Genomic DNA, 21,769 nt, shown 5'->3' with positions numbered 1-21,769 from the left:
GGAGAAGCATAGACAGGAGGGAGGAGGTTTAAGCATGCTGAAGGTTTAAAAACAAATCACAAGGCTTCCCTGGTGGCGCAGTGGTTGAGAGTCCGCCTGCCGATGCAGGGGACACGGGTTCGTGCCCCGGTCTGGGAAGATCCCACATGCCGCGGAGCGGCTGGGCCCATGAGCCATGGCTGCTGAGCCTGTGTGTCCGGAGCCTGTGCTCCACAACGGGAGAGGCCACAGCAGTGAGAGGCCCGTGTACCGCAAAAAAACAAAACAAAACAAAAAATATCACAGGTGTGTGGAAAATGCTGCACTGCACTAGAGTAGGAAGATCTCAAAGAAACCGGGTCTAGATTGATGGTGTTGTTCAGGAGTGGCTACAGGGGTAACAGTTGAGAAATACTAGGAGCTCCTGCTGTGCTCTAGGGCTTGGAGAAGGAGCACTCTCAAGGTACACAGAAAAGGAATTTAATAGTGTTCCTGAGACTCTTGAATTTAAACGTGTACTGTTGCTTTTCTAAGGATAAGGGCATCCAGTAGACTCATTCTCTCCAGTTTAAAAAAAAGTCATCTGAAATTATAAAAACAATGTATTTCATTCTTGAAATTTGCCAGAAGAGTAGATCTTATGTTCTCACCACCACCACCACCAAAAAAGAAAAAAAGGTAACTGTGAGGTGAGGGAAATGTTAATTAGCTTGAATGTGATAATAATTTCACAATGCATACATAAGTCAAAACATCATGTTGTGCACATTAAATATATACAATTTTTATTTATCAAAAAAAGTGTAAAAATTGTCTGAAAATCTGTTCACTCAATAAAGAAGTCTAAGCATCATTCAATGTTCAGTGCTCTTCTAGGCACGGTGGGTGACAGCTTTGCCTACCACAAAGCTACAGTCAGAGGAACAGACAGAAAGCTATAGATAAATTTCAAACAAAACTTATCCCCCAAATCCATTGATTGACAGTAACTTTCCTATGTAACTAGAGAATCTTGTTCTCAAAACAGCTATTGTTTTCTCCCTTTTCCCAAGTGTTCCTTTATCTTCTCCTTACTTTTTTTATATTTTCTACAAGTTCTTTAAAAATAAGTTCTACTTTAGTCAAGAGATAAATAATACAGAGGCTAAACATTCCTATAAAGTTACACCTATTTTTATTCTAAATCCTTCTAACAGTGATGAGGGAGAATTCATGAATACCAAACAAACTTTTGAATCCTTGGCGGTCAGGGAGACAAAGGTTAAAAATGGAGAGGAAGGTTAAAAATGGAATTAGAGGGTTCACAGAGCCACACTGTATAAACTTGAGTGTGAATTTTTTTTTTTTTTTTTTTTTGCGGTACGCGGGCCTCTCACTGTTGTGGCCTCTCCCGTTGCTGAGCACAGGCTCTGGACGCGCAGACTCAGCAGCCATGGCTCACGGGCCCAGCCGCTCCGCGGCACGTGGGATCCTCCCGGACCGGGGCACGAACCCGTGTCCCCTGCATCGGCAGGCGGACTCTCAACCACTGCGCCACCAGGGAAGCCCCTTGAGTGTGAATTTTTAAAGGGTGTTTTGGTGAGCTGAAAAATCCCCAAACACAAATGCCCCAGGGGTTTTTATTGACCTTGTTTAGTTTTGCTTTGAATGATGTAAACTCTTCTAAAACATAATTTGAAAATCACCAGTCTCCTAATGACTGGTGTTGAGTGGACATGGAAATGTTGGAAAGGATTTGCCTATTTCAAAATCTTCATATGAGCATCTGTTACAAGGAATGCAACTTTAAATGGCTACAATTTTAAGTTTGAACATATCACCTTAAGTTAAATGATGTTGTTCACATGAACTGCTTAGGAGAAGTATATATGTGTAGAAAGCTGCATTTACTCTAGTGCATGAACCTGGCCTTGGGTCTGAGGTTTACCAGGATCCAAATGACTACAGAATTTTAGGGTTTTCAAGGCTTTTATTTCAGAGCAGCATTCTTTTAAAAACAAACACCGTTTTCTCACCTGGTAAGTGAATGTTTTGTACTCAGTACTTCAAGTATTCCACAACTCACTGACTATTATTAGATGTTCAAAAGAGCTCAGATGATTTAATTTCGAAAAGATGAATCTATTTCAGAAAACTGAAGACACATAGGAAATTATTTTCAATTGCTATTTGCTTAACTTTGTTTGGACTCATTTCTGCCTCTCATACTCACTCTGTAGAAAGAAACAGGAGTAAACTACTGAGACTTAATTAACCAAAATGGTATCATGTTTTGCAAATTAAGTCTGTTATGATAAACAGCTTAGGGGCAGATATAAGCCAGCAGATAAAAACTCCAAGAATCGACCATACAACACAATTTAGAGTACAACCTGAAATACAGCCTCAGATACTCACCAGTGAAATGATTAGAAGTGGACAGATAGACACTATCAACGCTGGCAGCACTGTCACAGCTAAAAACTTCATCATCAGATTCCTGCACAGAGGAGCAGGGTGCGGAGCCCTCAATTTCTTCCAACTTCCCCTTTAAAATTCCACTCATCGCTGCAGCGCTGTCACATGTACCTGTAGCAGGAACGGGAGCAACAGAGCATTGAAACATCTGACCACTGATTGCATAGTCAAGGTCTCCAAATTGTTTTGGGGGGTTGTAATATTTTGAACCACGTCCGCCAGAGTATCATATCCATGCAAAAATCATTCTTTACACAATGTTTGAAAGCATTGAAAACAGTTCTACCCTGATTCATTGCTATTTGCATTCTTATTCTGACAACAGTATTTTATGAGAAAAAGTCAAAATTAAGAATGTGAATTCAGAGGGCTGCATAAGGAAATATGGCTCAGTGTTTTGAGTCAAATACAGGAGTCAAATATATTTATTTGATTTGTTCTGGTAAATCACATACTGTCACTGACAGAGCGGGGGTTCAGAACGAAATAGATCACTCACTTGCATGCTGTCATACCCGGAGCATACTGATTAGGGCATGTCTATGTTGCTTGGGATTTCTTTTTTCTCAGGTACAAAGGCATCTACTTTCCTGGGGCTCTTTGTCCATCAAAAATCAAATTGGTTGCTAGGAATGGCTATACCTACAGAATTTAGATGCCTTATAATGTTTCCAGTCAGTTCAGCAGAGCCACAGGGAATTCTTGAGTCCTATACCACAGAGGTTGGCAGACTAGATTTAATACAGGGTAAATCACAGTCCTAAATCTTTTGCTGGATAAAATATTAATTTAAGTCTCTTCACTCTTGTATCAACGTGGTCAGTGAAAGCCAGTCAGAGGTAGCCTGATGCATTTTTTAAAATTTGTTAATGTCAATTTAGATGAGTCATTAGACCTCTGAGAGTAATAATTTCTTCATAGCCATAAAGTAACTCTTAAGGTAATCAGCTGTTGCAAACACAAATTCTTACAATGGCAGTTAACCTCAATGAATAAAAAGGGTCAGATATAATAAAATCATGAAGTCATCTCAGTCTTCTCATTTGTCTACTGTTATTTGTAACAAAGGTATCAAGAAATACTTTTCTACCCGAAGGAAAATGATAGCATAGGAACAATAATAAATGGTCTCACAACCAAAGAGACAGTGGGGAGTAAGCAGTGTGAACTATGGCAAACTGGAGGTGTACACCCAGGCCAAAGTGGGAAGCTACTACTCAGTCCAGGTCATTTCAGCTCCATGCTATCCCAATTTAACACACTCTAAAATCTGGCCAATGCCGCAATCATATTCAGAAGCAATCCTTTACATTGTTAGCTTTCACATGCCCCATCCTCCTTTCCCTTATTAATTTTGCTTATAAAGGAATGGTTTTTAGATTACATTGTAATTTAAAACCCCTCTTGGATTGGCTCTATGAAATAAACAAAGAATGGTTCAGATCTGTGACTTGGAAGGGGCAACAGACAAAGGAATCAAAACATTCTCTTCCCCACTAGCCCAACACAATACCTGAAATGCCTTTACTAGAGATACATAAGTTGGGGGAACAAACTTATTTCACAAAATATGCTTGCACAATACATGTGCAAAGAGAGGTAGTATACTACCAGAGAGAGGTAGTATCTTAAGCCATCAAGAGTTAGCATGGCAGTCCTATCTGTAATAAGGAACCAAGCTGATTAGCGTGACTTTCTTAAGAAGTCTGGCCACTTTCATTGTGTCTCTCAGTGACCTCATGGAGTCTCTCAGTTTTGGTAGCTATGCTCCTGTGGGGCATATGTGCTCCAAGTCCTTCTGCTGACTGGCTTCCTCTGTTCTGTACTTTCTGCTTCCTAGTATCCTTAACTGGCATATCGTTTTACTTCTGAAAGAACATCCTCTACCATACTGTATCCTGAAAGCCTCAACACTAAACAACAATTGTCTTGTTCTTTTAATATATCCCAGTTCAGATTGTTGAGTAAGGGAATCTGCGTCTTCGTTCAGATATCTGTGCCATTCTATAGAAGAGAGATTTGTTTTCTGTACTTTGTTAAGGGGCCACTTATTATTTATTCAATAAACATCTCTTGAGCTTCTAGCATGAACCAGTGACTATTATAGTGACTATCGCTAGAAACCAATATAGTAAAAACACAGAAAAAAAATTTCTTCCTCTAACGATGCTTACTTTCTGGGTGTTGATGGGGGAAGGGGTAAACAAATAATAAACAGATAAGTAAATTAAATATATAATATGTCCTGTAGAGTTAAATACTATGAAGAAAGATAAGTAGTCAAGTGGTATAGTGACTAAGAGATTGGCTGATAGAGAACATTGCATTTTTAATTACTTGGTGAGCTAATGTTACAGTGGGGAAGGTAAGGGAGCCAGCGATTTTGACATCTGGGGGAAGAGCAGGCCAGGCCAAAGGAGTGGTGAGTGCCGAGGTCCTGGGTTGGGCATAGTAGGCAATGAGGTTAGACAGGTATTGGGAGCTAGACTGTGTAGAGTCAGTAAGGACTTTGGATATTACTCTACATGAGATGAAGGGCGTAAGTAGTGGAATGATAAGATCTCACTTGTACTTTAAAAGGACCACTCATTCTGGACTTCCCTGGTGGTCCAGTGGCTAAGACTCCGTGCTTCCACTGCAGGGGGCACACGTTCAATCCCTGGCCCAGGAACTAACATATCACATGCCGTGCTGCACGGCCAAAAAGAAAAAAGAAAAAAAAGACCACGAATTTGCCTATTGTTTCATTAAGAAAAAAAAAAAAAGAGGGCCTACGGTAAAGGAAAGGTAGATTTGATGGGGAATGGAAAAGTCCTAGAATTGAGGAGGACTTGGCAGCTCAGATGAACAGTTAAAATCAGAACCTGACCAGTCAGAGGGTTGAAGAGGTTTCTTTGGTGGGGAAAGAATTTAGAACGAAGTTAGAAGGGGAAGGAAAGTCAAAGTGCTACCCAAAGTAATGTGGTTACTTAATTTTACCTACAACCATCTCTGGTCTCTAAATTTACCAAATACTTGATGATGGTGGGAGCCACCTTTCCTGTTAAGTTTTAAATAGGACCAATTCTGATATATCCTACCACTTTGTGGTACTGCTTTGGCAAATAAAATGAAAAAGAAGGCTTTCCTTTATTACTCTAAAGGAATACTTCTTTTAATTTGGTAGAGAAGAAGCATTATATGGGTGGTGACCATTATCAAAGATTTACTTATTGATGGGAAAATGGAGGCAAAGAGTTAATAACTATTTTATCCACCACCCTCCCTAAAGTTACTCATTCAAGATTTTTTTTAAAGTAAAATCCATAACTACTACTTGCTACTGCAAGGGTTATAGGATTCTGGCTTGGAGTTGACCTGGTTTGAAAGCAATCGGTTGAAGAGTCTCTCTTACCTTCAAGCGACTTACGGAGATTTTAAAAGAATTGCAGAAAACCTCCTAAAAACTGAGTGCTGTTGATGGATTTTTTAAAATGTTGATGTACCCTGTTTAATCGTTATAGGAAGCTATTTGGAAGTTTTTCCTTAACTGGTATGAAATCGATGTAAATAATTTGGGTGGATTTGCTCACATTTATACTTTTAGTTCTGGTGACCTTGAAGAAACTTGCACAGAGTCAGTAAAGAGAGAATGAACTGTGTAATTAGCTGAGTAAACACAAAGAAAGGGTGGGAAAAAATGTCCAAAAGCATGAGAAATATTTGGAGAGAGGGAGAGAGGAAAAATAGATTCATCCTACTTTGTGTCTGCCAGTTTGATTCTACTGTAGTGTGCTCTGGCTGTAGTACTAAAATTGCAATGTTACAATTATTTCCATGGCAACAGACAGTGAGATCATGCAGAAGTTAAATTGTGAGAGAGATTAAGATGCTACCCCCATTCAGATGTCTGCAGTAATAGGTGGGAAGGGAGAACAGAGTTACTATGAATGTTCTTGATTGAGTTTGTCCCAGCCACATAGTCCAGGGAGAGCAATACTAAACAATATTATCACCCTATAACACAGAATGCTCTTTTGAGAGTACATGGCTGGATGAAACTGTTAGCAAACAGACAGAAGTATGGATGACTTGATTTATATTTTCTAGCACCTAAAAGATTATGATATTTGTTAAAACTCAGAAGTTTTAGAATTCTAATTCAGGGTCCCTTAAGAAGGTCCTATGTTTCCTAGGTCCAAAAAAAAAAAAATGGAGATGGGCTTCCCTGGTGGCGCAGTGGTTGAGAGTCCGCCTGCCGATGGAGGGGACCCGGGTTTGTGCCCCAATCCGGGAAGATTCCACATACCGTGGAGCAGCTAGGCCCGTGGGCCATGGCCGCTGAGCCTGCGCGTCCAGAGCCTGTGCTCCGCAACGGGAGAGGCCACAAACAGTGAGAGGCCCAACTACCGCAAAAAAAAAAAAAAAAAAAAGGAGTCGACTTAGGTTCTCTTTATCTATCTAATAGTATTCTTATTAATCCTATATCCAATAATTCCTTTTGAAAAGTATATAAAATAATACAATTTTCTTAATACTGCTCCTAATATGAAAATAGTCATAATTTTGTTTATCAGTCAAATAGCAGAGTCGTATCTTGAATTAAAATATTCAAAACGACAGTGAATGTTTTTATACAAACCAAGACACTCAAAAGACAAAAGATTACTAGCATTTAGGAGTAGGGGAAGAAAATAAATTATTAATTTTTATGTTCAATTTATGATGTAAGGAGAAATAACTGAATTGAGACAGGTCACTAAAAGAATCTAAAAGTAAAAATATAATTTGTCATTTTGAGGTCAGAACTACCGTGAATGTTGGGTACATTGCCCTTTCTACAAATGGAAATTATTTTTCTAAAAATAGTAGTTCAGAGTTTATATGGATCTCCCCCAAGAACTTAAGTATTTGTTGTTGTTAGGCAAGTTTTACGGAATAAAGTATCCAATGATTGATTTTATGAATATATGACACCAGAGAGCCTAAATACACTAAATAGTAAACCTTCACAACCATATATATTTTTTTAAGTTCCCCTTATTCCCCCACTATAAGGACACTTCTATAGAGCTGGGATACAACCATGGGCTTGTGTTGATTACTAAGGTTAATTGACAAAGACTAGAACAAGAATGAGGACAGATTGTTGGATCTAGAGACGGATGCAGAATAAATGTGAATAAAAGTGAAATGGCCCTGGGGATTGAATGGCCCTGGGGATATGAAGGGAAAGTAGGACATGGGAGAAAGAGTTTATAAAGAATGGAAGAAAATCCCCAAAGGAGAAATGGACAATTTGGTGACTTGAGAGATCTGGGCAGTGATATTTATCAAGAGTTAAGTCACAGAAGATCAAGAAGTAGAAGAAATTAGCCTGGGTTGTAGTATCTATGGAGAAATGCTAGTTTCAAAGATTATGAAATTTGGTACATCTCCCTTTGGGTTGAGAGGGAAATGGGATGAATTGCTTTAATCTGAACTTGTGGTGATATCTGGATCCCCCAATTAAAAACACATCTGTTAATTTAAAATTTAGAACCTGAGAGCCTGGAGCTGGAAAAAGCTTAGGAGAAAAAAGCAGTCTGCACTGTTACCACAAATTTGCCTTCAGGTATAGGGAAAGTGGTGATGTGTCCTACAGTAAGACTTAGACGAGGCTAACCATTAAAATTTTCTGGGGAAATTTTTAAAAATGTAATAGTGTCCCAGGAACTACCAGGAGTCACTGGTATGGTGAAAAGGGTGAAGCCAGTTGCTTGAAAACCTGGTTTCACCATTTTCTTAAATAGTTCTTTAGTGAGTTAATTTCTCTGAGCCAAAGTTTTCTCACCTGTTAAATGGGGTTAGTAGTAACTGTTTTATAGTGTTAGAATGTGTACTGTAGGTATTTCTATGTCCTCTGTTGGTATGTATTATGAATGCCAGATGCTTAGCATTATAGCTAAAACAAAACAAAAACAATACACTAAAGTCTTGACTAAGAGTGTAATTTAGTCAGTTCAGTATAGAGGGGGGCTATAAATAGAAGTGAGCGACGAGAGCATGCCATTTCTCTTTAAGGCATGGAATAAATGGCAACAGGACAGAAAACTAGGGGAGATGCTACAAAGTCTTCTTTTGAGGATACCCTTGTTCTTTGGGTGGATGGGCATGACCAGACAGACAGCATCAGGGTATATTCCCTCCCTTGTCAAGTGAACCTGTCTTGCCGAAAGGCCACTTCACACTCCAGAAAGGAGTACTAATTGATTAACACTATATATGCAATTTTGTAACCTATAATTTCTCCACTTATAACATGAGCATGTTCCCTTCTCATTAAATAATTTTCTAAACCACTTATTTTTATTTGATTTTCATTTTTGTGTTTAAGGCTACACAGCATTTCATTGAATAGCTATGCAATAATATTTAACTACAATTCTAAGGGAGATGCTTGGTTTCTTTTAAAATATTTATTATAAATCTCCATATAATTAACATATTCTTTCATATATCTTTGTGTACATCTCTGATTATATCTCTAGGATGAATTCCTAGATGTGGAATTACCAGGCTTTCAGTACACATTGCCAAATTACCTGTTAGAAAGGTTCTACCAATTTATGTCTTTAATGGTGCAGTAGGATGTCATTTCACTATACCCTTGTCATTACTGCAACATTGCTGTTTTTTTTAATTTTATAAATTTTTCATATATTCAGTAAGAATAAGAGCTAACACACATCATGCTTACTATATGCCATGCACTGTTCTGGCATTTTACGTATGTATTATGTTGGATTCTAAGGTGGTATACAAGATTGCTCACCTTCTGGTGTGTGCTCCTTGTATAACCCCAGGATTGTGAATATGGTGAAATATCACTCTGTTATGTTCACATTATATGGAAAAGGGAATTTGCATATATAATGTTGGTCCCAAATCAGCGACCTGGTAGATTATCCAGGTGGGTCTGAATTAATCACATAAAACTTTAAATTTAGAGAACAGAAATTAAGGGTGAGAAGGATTCCACACAAGAGAGATTCTCTGTGGTTGACTTTGAAGATAGAAGGGGTCACATGACAAGGAATGTGTGCAGCCTCTAGGAGCTGAGAGTGGCTCCAGATACAGCAAGGAGGAAACAGGGACCCTAGTCCTAGAAGCACCAGGAACTGAATTCTGCCAACAAGTATGAGCTTTGAGATAGGCTTTCCCCCAGAGTGACCAGACAAGCATTCAGCTGTGCTGACCCTGATTTCAGCCTTGTGGCTAAGAATTTAGCCACACTCTGCAGGACTTCTGGCCTACAGTACTATATGATAATAAGTGGACATTGTTTAAATTGCTAAATTTGTGGTAATTTGTTGCAAGGCAATAGAAAAGCAATACGACATATATCAACTTATTTAATCTTTGTTGTATGCATAGGAGTTAGGCATTATTATTAACGTCATTTTCAGATTAAAAACTGAAGCACAGAGAGGTTAGATGATGAGCCAAGGTCATAAAGCTAATTAGTCTTACAGGCAGCACCCGAACCTGGGCATTTTGGCACTTGAAATCATATTTTAATCATTACACTCTTCCTTGACTCCTGATGGTCTCTTACTGCTTAAATTGTTTTTGCAATTTTACTATCTCATACAGTATTAATTTAGCCAGCTAATATCCAATGAGTTAACTGCAGTTAATATGGAAAAAAAAGGAATTTTTTAACCCCCTAATGAGGAACAGTATTTAGGAAGCCATTAAAAACCCTGGGGATTATTTTGCTCCTTCCATTCTTGGTTTACTAACAGAAAAGGATGACTAACTATAACAAATGAAATTGCACACAATTCCTGACTGTGTCTTAAATTCTGTAGTGAAAAATGTTCTACATGGATCTATCAGTCTTTACAATATCACCCAGGTAGATAATAACTGAATTTCACAGAAAGGGAAACAGAGGCTCTGATAGCTTAAGTAACTTGCCCACATTTACACAGGCAGTACGATAGCATGTTTGGGAGTTGAACTATAGACTGTATAGCTGCAAAGTTTATTATGCATTCCATCAATCATTATGCATTTCATCAATCACTAGGCTGTACTATCTAAAGAACTAATAGGTTAGCCAAGTTAGAATACCCAGCTTGTACTAGAGTATGCATTTCTAGAAGCACATGTGCTGACTGGCTGACTGAATCCTTCATTTAAGGGGTATATATGTACACCCACAGTACAGTCCCCACACACATGAGCATATTTAAAGATATATTAGCTATTAGCAGTTGTTCTTTCTCTATAGACTCCCCAGACATTACATCATGGCGTGACATTCCTTTCTTTTTTCAGTAAGTTCTACCTTGCTGTGGCAGACTGGGACTTCCACCTGTCCCGTATTATCTGCTTGCCTTTACCTTGAGACATATTAAACCCCAGTAAAATGGGTACATTAACTCTTAGTACACACCCTTAGATTCTTTGTAGCTGATTCAGCATTGCCTTCTGCCAAACATGATGACTTAAAATTGTTCACCACAACACAAGATAAATGGCAGAAAGTGGACCTGGAGCAGAAGAAAAATATTGCTGAACAGTTTAATCAAATGTTGCTGAATAACTTTGACTCAAGAAAGTGGGGATTTATTGAGAGAGGGTATATGTATCAGAGATTGGTAAAATACTTATTACTATATTTTCTTACACAAACATTATTTAACATTTATATTACATGTTAATATAAAAATTAATTACATTAATTTACAATTAGTCCATTGATTTACTATATGATGATGATCTGTGTGTGTGCGCCTGTATGTGCGTGTGATCAGAAACAGAAGAATAGTATAATGGAACAGCACAGTGCAGGGAGTCATGAAATGGGGACTGCATAGAGATGAAATCCCCTGTTAAAGTCAGAGAGGTCAAAAGGAGTTTGCATAATAAAAAGTCTGCAATACAAAATTTTGCATGGCTTAATGACATTTATGTGACATGAACATTATCACACTGAAGAGTGTTAACAAAGAAGCACATGAAAGAAAGGGACTATCTTTAGCATGTAATGAGTGTCTGTCACTGGGGAAGGTGCAAGAAAAGGGTAAGAATAATCTGACAAGATTATTCACTTATTTATGCAGTCAGAAAAACAATTTTGATACAATTTTGATATATAAAATGTATCAGGCATTATGGTAGATGTTGATGATACAAGACACAGGAAACCTCCTGCCACAGAATTATAATTGAGTTGATAAAAGGTTATAGAGAGGTCCTAGAAGTGATTGGAAGGACCACACTAAGAAGTAATGGCAGGGAGCACAGGATAGGACTGAGGTGGCCCTGAGGCTGCTAGCTATGGCCCTGCCCATAGTGTGTGAAGATCTCTGAATATAGAAGCTTACAATGGAATCCCTAAGTGCAGAGTTTCCCATTTGACCCTCAGTCCTAGGGGACTTCAGTGGGCAGGTTGGGAGAGTCCACTTGGGGCCCCTTACTGATTTAGACATCACAGTGGTCAAACAACCTAAGGTTTGAGTTTTATGAACTACAAAAAAGGAATTTTGAGACAGTGAAGCAAGAAGTTTTAAAATAAATTTTGAAAACTTTTCCCAGAATCTTTCGGCCTTAATATGCTGACAGCAACAAAACCAGAATTACCTGGGTAATGTCTGATGACGAATGTTGATTTTCCCTGGCTAGCCTAACCTGAGATAGAAAAGGAAATGAAAATTTTTGTAAATACAGTCAGGAGTCCTGTTTAGGAAATTACTTGTTTCATTTATTAAGTATGTTGTGATATATCCACAATATGACAGCAGCTAACTCTAAAAACACTTACTAGAAAAACAAAACTAAAATGCATTTTTGACCCTGACAGCAAACTCACAGAAAGTCAAGGAGATTATGACGGTAAGACAAAGTGATCAGGCTGACAGGAAACCAAAAGCAGGACTAAAGAGAAGAGTTCTGTGCAACTCTAAAATTCCTGTGTTGTTACGCATTGGGGACCACCTGGCCACACCATGTTTTTCCACCTTCTTCCAAAGTCCTCCTAAACTCTGCTTTTCATCCATCCAGTATTTAACGCATTATATCCAATATTTAATACAAACTCATAGTGTTTGGCTATTCTCATTTTACATAATGTTCAGTTTCCCACTAAAAAAATTATTGTGGGAACCCTTCTCTGTGCCTTACTTTGTTCATAGGTAAAATAAGCAGTCAAGGAAGGGATTATCTCTATAGGCCAGTTCCACACGTCTAGCATAATGGAAGACTAAAATATTGAAAGGGAATAAGAAAATTAAATGAGTGTTTGCTAAAGGACTTTGTAGTCAATATCGTTTAAAGATATAAAAATTTACATAAGAACTACTTTTACCTGGTGATTTAATATTGTTACAAATGTGCATGTGAGTCAGGAGAAATATAGAAATGTGTTGTGTGTACCACCTTTTGTTGTTGTATTGGAAGATAATGTGTTAAGCTCTTGATCTCACTGAAGTACAAAGACTCTTTGGAAATAAATCACATGGCTACTATCTTTTGGCCATGAGACTAAAATGAATGGATGGCAAAGTTGATCTCCCATCAAGTAGTTTTCTTGTTAAAGTGTGATCCTTAGAAGTAGCATTGACATTTATCAAGGTCATCATAATTTTATGAATTAAATGCTTGAAAAATTATACTGAGTCTGTATTCTCAAATTATGCACATTCAACAATTTTCAGATCAAACTACTTAGTCAATTTGTCACCAACTGAGATCTAAACAGTTGACTAAGGAATCAAATGATTTGCCCAACTGAGTTCACGGAGATATGTGAAACATCCAAATGTGATCGTTAACTTGATAAGCAAATCCATTCCCTGCTCCTTGATTTACGAAATGGTAATTAAAGAGTAATAATGCTGCTTTGGACCAACTCCCTTTCTACAGCTATATAAGCCCTCTACTATGTTATCAGGTATTCAGTATATACTAAGTCAAAAATAAATTCTGATCAAGAATATATTTGAGTTATGGCCTACCATAGTACAAATGTTAACATGATTTTTCATTGCTTGAATTACCTTAAGTACATAGCACAGTTTGAACATTGTGAAACCTGACCTGAGCTCTCTTAACCTGGAATTTCCATTTCTTTTAAATCCCACCCTTCCGTTTCCAGCAATGTGGGGTTATTTGCCAAACCGGCATATTTTCATTATAGCTATAAAGTTGTCTACTTATATTATAGAGGAAACCATTAATATTTCATTTTCCTGAATACATTCTATGAGACTGAAGAGACCTGTGTAAACTCCCCTACAAATCTGGCAAGCTGCTTTTAGCAAATAAAGAAGCATGAAACAGTAAAGAACCACTACTAACAAACTGTACTTAAAAATTATCTGTAGTTAGGGTAAGTCCATGCACTGCATCATTTTAAGGAACTTGAAACATACTTGGTAATTTTGATTATGCCTGAAATGAGTTATTTATACAGGTTGCATAATCCATGTACTAGTCTATCTGATTTGCTGTTAGTGCGCTCTTTAATGTCATCTGTGTTTACAATGAAAGTGCTGCCATTGAAGTGCTTTGCTCGTGTTAATTGATAAAAGCTAAATACTTCCCATTATCCTAAATCTTTTTGAAAAATAACATACTGACATATCAAATTAATTTAACTTTAAATAATGTATTGCCTAGATATTAAATATATTAAAACATGGTTTAAGCTTGTAGTACTTTATTTGCTCCATTGCTAACAATAAATCTAATACACTAAGGTTAATATTATGAAAATAAGATATTATATGTCAAAAGCATTTAAACAAATGGTAAAGGGAAGGTAGCGTTAGGACTCTCATCTGAATTATAATAAAATAGGAAAGATGTAACAGCTTTATGCTGATTTTCCCTCTCACCAAATAGCCGAGAGAAAAAAAATTATAATGAAAATGTTTTAATTTTAAAAATTGCCTAGAATAAAATACGATGGTAATAGTGATTTTTATTTTTTATAAAGAAAAGCCACAGAAAATGAATTTTTATTTCCAAACAAAAGCAAAGGGTTTCAAATAAAACAAAAAGTACATATGTGTATTTATAATAATTTCTATTAAATTTCAAATATATTACCTTAATACTAATAAAAAACGGTTTTAGGTTGTTGAAATATATAATTTTTTATATATTAGATTACAAAGGTAAGGAAATGACTACATTAATAAAAGATAGTCTGGACATTAAGTAAAAAACATTCTTAATCTGTCAAAATATGTATTTAATCCTCTTCACTATCCATAGACTGAACATATATCTCAAGCTTTTCTTTTTATGACTAAAATGACTAATACATTAAAAAAACGTTTCTTAATTTATTGCCTTGCTCAGTATCCTACTAACCACTACAAACATAAAGAGAAAAAAGGAAGAAAGTATTGTGCACAGGAGACAAAGTTGGATGTAGTGGTCTCCATTAAAAACCTACATTTGAATCTTAATGTTTGCACTAAAGGAAAAACAAATGGTCTTGCTTTGGCATCTCTCACAGAGCAGCCTTACATGGTTCTCATTTGCCTTGTTTCATCCTTCACTTGGACAGGAACCTCTTAACTCTTTTCTTTCATACTTTTTTTTCTCTTGCTTCCACCCCAGCCCGCTCACACACACACACACACACACACACACTCTTTTTCATGTAGTCTCTTCAGTAAAAGCTACCATAGTTATCTCATGCAGACGTCTGCCCATGGATGATAGGAATGCTGATTGAGAAAGGGTTTATCTACTTTTCATCCAAAATATGTGAGCCATTAAGGAAATTATAAAAAGCAGCAACAATATACTCTGGTTTTATTCAGAACCTTTCCCTTGCCAATTATTAAAAGGATGATATTTTTAGCCAAAGAAAGCAAAATGCATCTGCAGCAGCTGGTTTCCAAGGAAACAGAATAATTTAAAACCATGTGGAACTCTGCTCTCTAATTTTCATCAATTCCCCTTCATTCTTGGAGGTAGATTTACTTGGAATTTATAATTTTCAAAAAATATAACTGCCTTAATTTATTTTCTTTAACACATTTCAGGAGAAGAATATCTGGTCTTACATATCACCTTAAATTCCAGTCTAAGGAATGGATTAATTTCTACCATCATTTTGTTTTGAAAACCAAGATCAGAAGAATCCATGAATAATTAGAAACATGGCAATATTTTAGTATCATAAGATTTTTGAAATCCAGAAATAGTTCAAAATAAGTCATGCAAGAGTATTTACTTGGGTCAATATGACACTTAAGTGTGTAAACATAGCTACGTTCAGCACATTTAGGAAATTAAAGATAGTTCTCCATTCATTTAGAAAATCTTTACCCAATATTCAGTAGTTTTTTTCCCCCTCTTTTTTCAATTTTGCAAGAACTGTTATGTTTTTGTATGTTCTCCAAAGACAAAATCCATCTCATTTCTCAAACAAAAACAAAAAGCAAACACAAGACCAAAAAAATCCTTAGAAATTGTACAAGTTCATTCCTATTAGTTTGTGAATCATTCAAAAGGAGTATTTTTAAAACATATGAAAATGTATGAACAAGTCACTTACATCATTGAAAGGCTTTTATTTTATTATTATAATCAACAAGTATTAATTGATGGTCAATGTGTTCAAGTCAGTAATGACCTTTTTTAAAATGAGCTCCATTTTAGTGAGTTTCCCCATCCTTAATTGACCTATGTTTATGAATTAAAATCACTATAATATTAAATGGACTTGGAGTAAAATTATTTTTCATGTCTTTACTGTGTGTCATTGAGTCTATACATTTACCCTTATTATTTACCCTCATAAATAAAAGACAATATTAAGAGAAAGAAGCAACTGGTAAAGTAAAACCTTAACTTTTGAGCTGTTAAAAAATATTGTCCTAGGGATATTACCAACAATATAAATACAGTGATGGAATTCTTATCTAGATATATTTGATTGATAAAGGAAACTACCAATGAAACTTGCCTAATAAGATGCTATTTTTTACAACAGTGTTTAATCCTTCATAAACAGGTTTCTAAGCTTTGAAAATGGAAACGGCTCCATACATGTTGATAAATAAAGACAGTTGTTTAATTATCATATGAGCTTACAATTTACTAAACAAAATGATATAGCTACTCAATAGCATGAGGTTTATCAAGAGGAGTGAGTTCAAAAAATGCATATAAATCATTCATGCTAAATTAGTGCTAAAAGAGTCTACACCTGCAAAAATTATTTTCCTAAACTATTTCTTGTGTTGTAACTATTAAACACATTGTGAAATTTTATACTGTATATTCAGAGAAAGCTCCATTTTCTCAGGACCTGTGAATGTTACCGAGCTTTCCTCAACCTTCCTATGATTTCCAATAACATACACTTGAATAAAAACAAACGATAAAAGGCACATGATGACTCATCTTATCCATTAACTTTGCTTCTGTAACACTTGCTAGAAAGTTATCCAGGATAAGACATGCCTCTGGTGTTTTTATCAGCTAAGGATTTTGCAGGGAGAGAGAACAGCTCATTGCAAAGCTTCCTCAAGTAATGAGAGGGACACACTTTCAAGGAAATGTCTTATAGAATAATTTCTATATCATAAAATTGTCTCAGTAGGAATTGAGAAGCATTCTCTTTTGAAGAAAAATAATTTTTTTCCTTCTCTTTTGCTCTTACCTGTAAATATGGTTTCTGTACTTCGGCTCCGTCAGAACAGACTGAAGAGTTCTCTCCTCCCTAGTCTACCCATCAGGCAGCAGCCAACCAATAACAAAAGCCAGATCCTGGCATTCTCTGGCTCATGCTCCCTGTCTGCTTTCATCCCTCGTTCCCTCCCACCCCCACTCCTTTAGGAGACAAATCCTTGCAGCTGGAGAGAGACAGGGAGAGGAGAAAAGGAACATGGAGAGGAAAGGAATAAAGAGGTGAAAGATATTTCAAAGAATTGCTCCAAACTATGGAAAATATCTGCAGGTGAACTCGGCTGAAGTAAAAATGTCTTGCTTTGGCTGTAGGAAAATAGGGTTAATCAATGCCTTACCCACCTGAAATCAAAGCAAATTAACGTGTAAAGCTTAGGTACATTGCCTATTTTTCAGTTCCCACTGATTTTTTTTCAGTGAAAAAACGGATCTTCTTATTGTACATTTTGATATGTAGATAGAAGAGGTTGAGACTGAACATCAAGATAACATTATGCACATTCAGTTTGCAAAGAGATAAAATTAAAATGAATCAAGACCCTTTATATTGATGCATAATACTATTTGCAACCTCTGTTGGGCACTGTTTTCATTTAAAACCAGTTTCAGAGCCTAGTCAATATGAAAAAGATATTTCATCCAGAGTATTAGAATATTTAAATATTTCAAAGTTATGTAGCTTGCATTTCTTCATATTTCTTAAATACTGGCATCAATTTCTCTGTGAATAATGGAACTTGTTAAAGATTAAAAAGGAATCAGCCATTCGGTTGCCATGTCTCAAAGTGACTAATTGAATTCCAATATTATTCTAATAACCTTGGGCAAAATCATTTCAATTCTGAACTAAGAGGCATAAAAAGGACAACTGAGGAAAATATCCTTAGACTTCTTTAAGGCAACAAAGCAAATTTGTCTACAGCTTAAAGGAAGTTGGTCTGGACTGACGAAGAATTTAAACCATATACAGATTGAGTTCTTACAAAATATAGTACAGATCATGGCTCTTTATGATAAAAAGTGAGCTTTCACTAGGTGAGGGTCTGAAAACGTTTCCGTGGGAGGGTATAAATTAAACAATGAATGTTTTCTCCACCGTAGAGATATGTATAGGCTTTGCTATTCAATTTCTTAAATCAGTAATGTGTCCTCATGGAAATAGGACCAAAAGGAGAAAAAAAGAGAAGTGACAAGAAAGTATTCTTCAACTCCAAGAACAACTGGAATGAGGGCAAATCACTGATAGTCCAGAAATAACTATGGAAAGTTTTTAGGGGTGTCAATCTTGTTAGGAAGGGAGTGGCTGTCAATTAAAATTGACTTTAGATGGAAGTGTACTGATTTTACTTTGTGCGCTCAGTTATTTGGGGTAGCTCTGCTGGAGATAAAGAGAAGGTTAAATTACTCCTGATTCCCACTTCAAGTCCTCTCCTGAGGAGGAGGCTTTCAAAGTTTCTGTGGTCCTACTGCTAGGAATAGCTGCAGGAATCCCTAGGTTAGAATTTCTTAATGTGGGAGTTGGGCCCATCTGCATCAGAAAGGAATTGGGATGATTTTGAGGAGTGGTAGCCCAAATGCATCCACAATTATGTAGTTCAGAAACAAGAAGCCCTGTGCAAGGAGCCAGATCGTCAAAGATAAAAGACCTTCAAATATATTAATGTAAGCTGAAGGATCAGTGGAAATATTTCATGTCTCTGGTCTCATAAACATATCAAGGGATTAAAAATATAAAAAATCATTTTTTTATTCTAACCTTCACTAAGGAGGTCATTAAAGGATTCCTAAATTGCCTTTTGAAATTGAGATTTAGAAGCATCAAGTCAAAAGGTAATAAAGAGTACGAAGACTACCGTAGAGCTAACTGATCCACAGGAAAAAGCAGATCAGCAAGACTTGTTGGCAATCACCCAACTTCTTATAAGAACTCAAGGGTAAAATTTGGTGCAATTGGCCAAAGTATTTTACATGTTGCTATAAATTACCCTGGTGCCAGGAGACCATCAGTGTGGTCTCTACCCATCTGAGAACACGATGATAATCATTGGACAGTTAGAGATGCTCAAAAGTATTTAATAAAAAAACTTAGGGCCCGATGCAACTAACTTCATTAGCTGCTTGTGTAATATTAACAATGTAATTCTAAAAGTATGAATTCACAAATATTTATTGAGTATTTTTTTCATGAAAAATACTGTCCTTGGTATTAAAATACAGTAAAGAAGACCAAGTCTCTGACTTTATGGAGCTCCTACGCTAATTGAGGCAAATTATATCTTTTATATATACATGTATGGTCTACACCATAGAACTGGAGTGTTGAAGTAGGCAATGTGTAGAGACCCAAATTAAACAGCAGATGTACTTCCTGCCCTTGAGATGCACCCTTGAGATGTGTCCCAGCAGAATGCATGACAAAGAGGAGGATCATGGATTATAGCAATAACTGGAATACCTATGGGAACAAAGGTGACAACATATTTTTGTGAGAAAAAATGTGCCTTGTGATCTCTTTGTTAAAGAGCTTTAAGAGTCTAAATTTTTACGTGGGTAAGGGATAATTTTAAAAAATTATTTCCAAAACTATCACAAAATATAGAAGAGGACTGTGAAAAATGATGTATCAAAAATAAATAATTTGCTTAGCGATAAGATGCTCTGGATAAAAATAAAATTGATAACACGGTTTCCTCAGGAATTCATGCTGAAAATAACTGCACATAGGGTTGTTAGTTTTACAACAATTAAGCGAAGTTAATAAAATGTTCTTAAGGAACAGTAAAATAACTTGTGTTCTGATTCCATCCACATTTCCTGGAGAGTTCCATAATAAACAAAACTATGAAAACTTTACAGGTCAGCATTAATGAATAATAAGGTAGTAGTAGGTGATTTTCATTAGGGGTAGATATAAAGTTATAATTTAAGAACAAGTAATTTGGGCTTCCCTGGTGGCGCAGTGGTTGAGAGTCCGCCTGCCGATGCAGGGGACCTGGGTTCGTGCCCCAGTCTGGGAAGATCCCACATGCTGCGGAGCGGCTGGGCCCGTGAGCCATGGCCTCTGAGCCTGCGCGTCCGGAGCCTGTGCTCCACAATGGGAGAGGCCACAACAGTGAGAGGCCCATGTACTGAAAAAAAAAAAACAAGTAATTTAAATTTAAAATATGATGATATTTGAACATCAGCTGCAACTCAGGAGGAGATTGATATCATTTTGGTTCCTAAAGACATTAGTTCTTGTTGCCAAAAATGCCCACAAACTTACCTGTCTTCGAGAAGCATAATAAATGAGAAATTTTAAAAAGAAGTGTGCATTTATTTTATATAAAATTGCAGTTTTTCTACACTTGAAATGCCACAGCAATTACTGGTTATCACACATCAAGAAAGACGTAAAATAAACAGAAAATATCTGGAGAAAGGCAAGTCAAGTGATCATTGGAATTAATAGGTTTCAAATGAGTTTGACCATGAGATTTGGTAACTTGAAACATGTAAGAAAAAAATGGAAAAAGGACATAATCTAAGCCTTTAAAATATTGATTGTGGATAACGTAAAGAGTACTTTGTCACCAAATTGTAAGGCAGCTTGAGCACTTGAGAGGGAGATCATTTCATGATCAATAAAAACAAGTAATTGTTTCCACTTCCTTTCCTCCCAAACATTCCACATTTTAATTACCCAACATGCATGGGAAATTCATGATTTAGACTGGATTGGTTTCAAAATAATTTAAGGTTTATTATTAAGATTTGAAAAACTTGGAGGAAGTGTATTTTAATTAATATTTAAATATGCAGAGCACAGCACAGTGATTGGCAAATAATGTGTTCAATAAATGTGGCAAAGTATAAACCCACAGCAAGAGAGGAGTGGGGTTGGGAGAAAATGTTGAGAAGAAAGAAGAAAACAAAAAGGAATGAAAGAGAGAGAGCATGTGCAAATCATGATAAATAATGATAAATTGATCTTGTCTTAGTGTTGGCTATCCTTTAGAATTTTATAGAATAAGCATTTCAAACTCTATGAGCAACGCCAACTTCTGGAACAAAGAGGTGAAATAAAGATCCTAGAAATAAACAAGAAGTAACAACCTCGTGAACCAGACCTGAAACCACTCTCTCCTTTGGGATTCATCTAGCTAATGATTCTCTGTCCTGAATGTTCTGAGAAGAATAAAAGTAGAGGAAAGCAAAATAGTGCCAAACTCCTTAGTAGGAAACAATTTGGCAGGTGATAGTGAGGTGATAGCCCAACTAACATGGAAATATGCAATGCATCGCTAAGATCCCTGCTGATTTTTTGGTTAGGTATCAGAGCCAAGAAGTTGAAAGGATGCTTGCATTTACAGCTGGTGAAGACTACAGAGAAAGCCTTTACTAAAGTGTGAGTTGGCTTTCCCCCAAACATTACATTACCCTTGAATGGAAAATTGATCGGATGACATATGGTGATAACATCTGCCACCCATGGATAAAGCCGTAGTGCCATGTGGGTGGTAATGGAAGCTGTAATAGTGAGGGTGGAGAATTTAATGACAGTATGTAACACTGAGGAAAGTAACAGCAATCTGAAAGAAAGGAACAATTGCTGTAAATCTTAGTGAAGGGTACTACAGGACTATACATCCTATTCTTCTGTAGTCATCTC

General features: G+C 36.5%; 1 protein-coding gene across 1 annotated transcript in view; it reads right to left on the bottom strand.

Annotated features, from left to right (window-relative positions):
- CSRNP3 (cysteine and serine rich nuclear protein 3) overlaps positions 1-2,524 on the bottom strand; it is a gene marked incomplete at both ends in the record, with an annotated part of 167,458 nt that extends 164,934 nt beyond the window's left edge. Inside the window, one exon of the mRNA XM_082630984.1 lies at positions 2,377-2,524. Within this exon, the coding sequence (XP_082487110.1) occupies positions 2,377-2,524 (148 nt within the window). The remainder of the gene's footprint in view (positions 1-2,376) is intronic.
- Between the last annotated feature and the right edge of the window lie 19,245 nt (positions 2,525-21,769).

This window comes from Mesoplodon mirus (genome assembly GCF_964341445.2).
Source record: "Mesoplodon mirus genome assembly, chromosome: 8".
NCBI lineage: Eukaryota > Metazoa > Chordata > Mammalia > Artiodactyla > Ziphiidae > Mesoplodon > Mesoplodon mirus.
The sequence above is the reverse complement of the archived record's forward strand: the minus strand, read 5'-3'. Positions and strand labels throughout refer to the sequence as shown.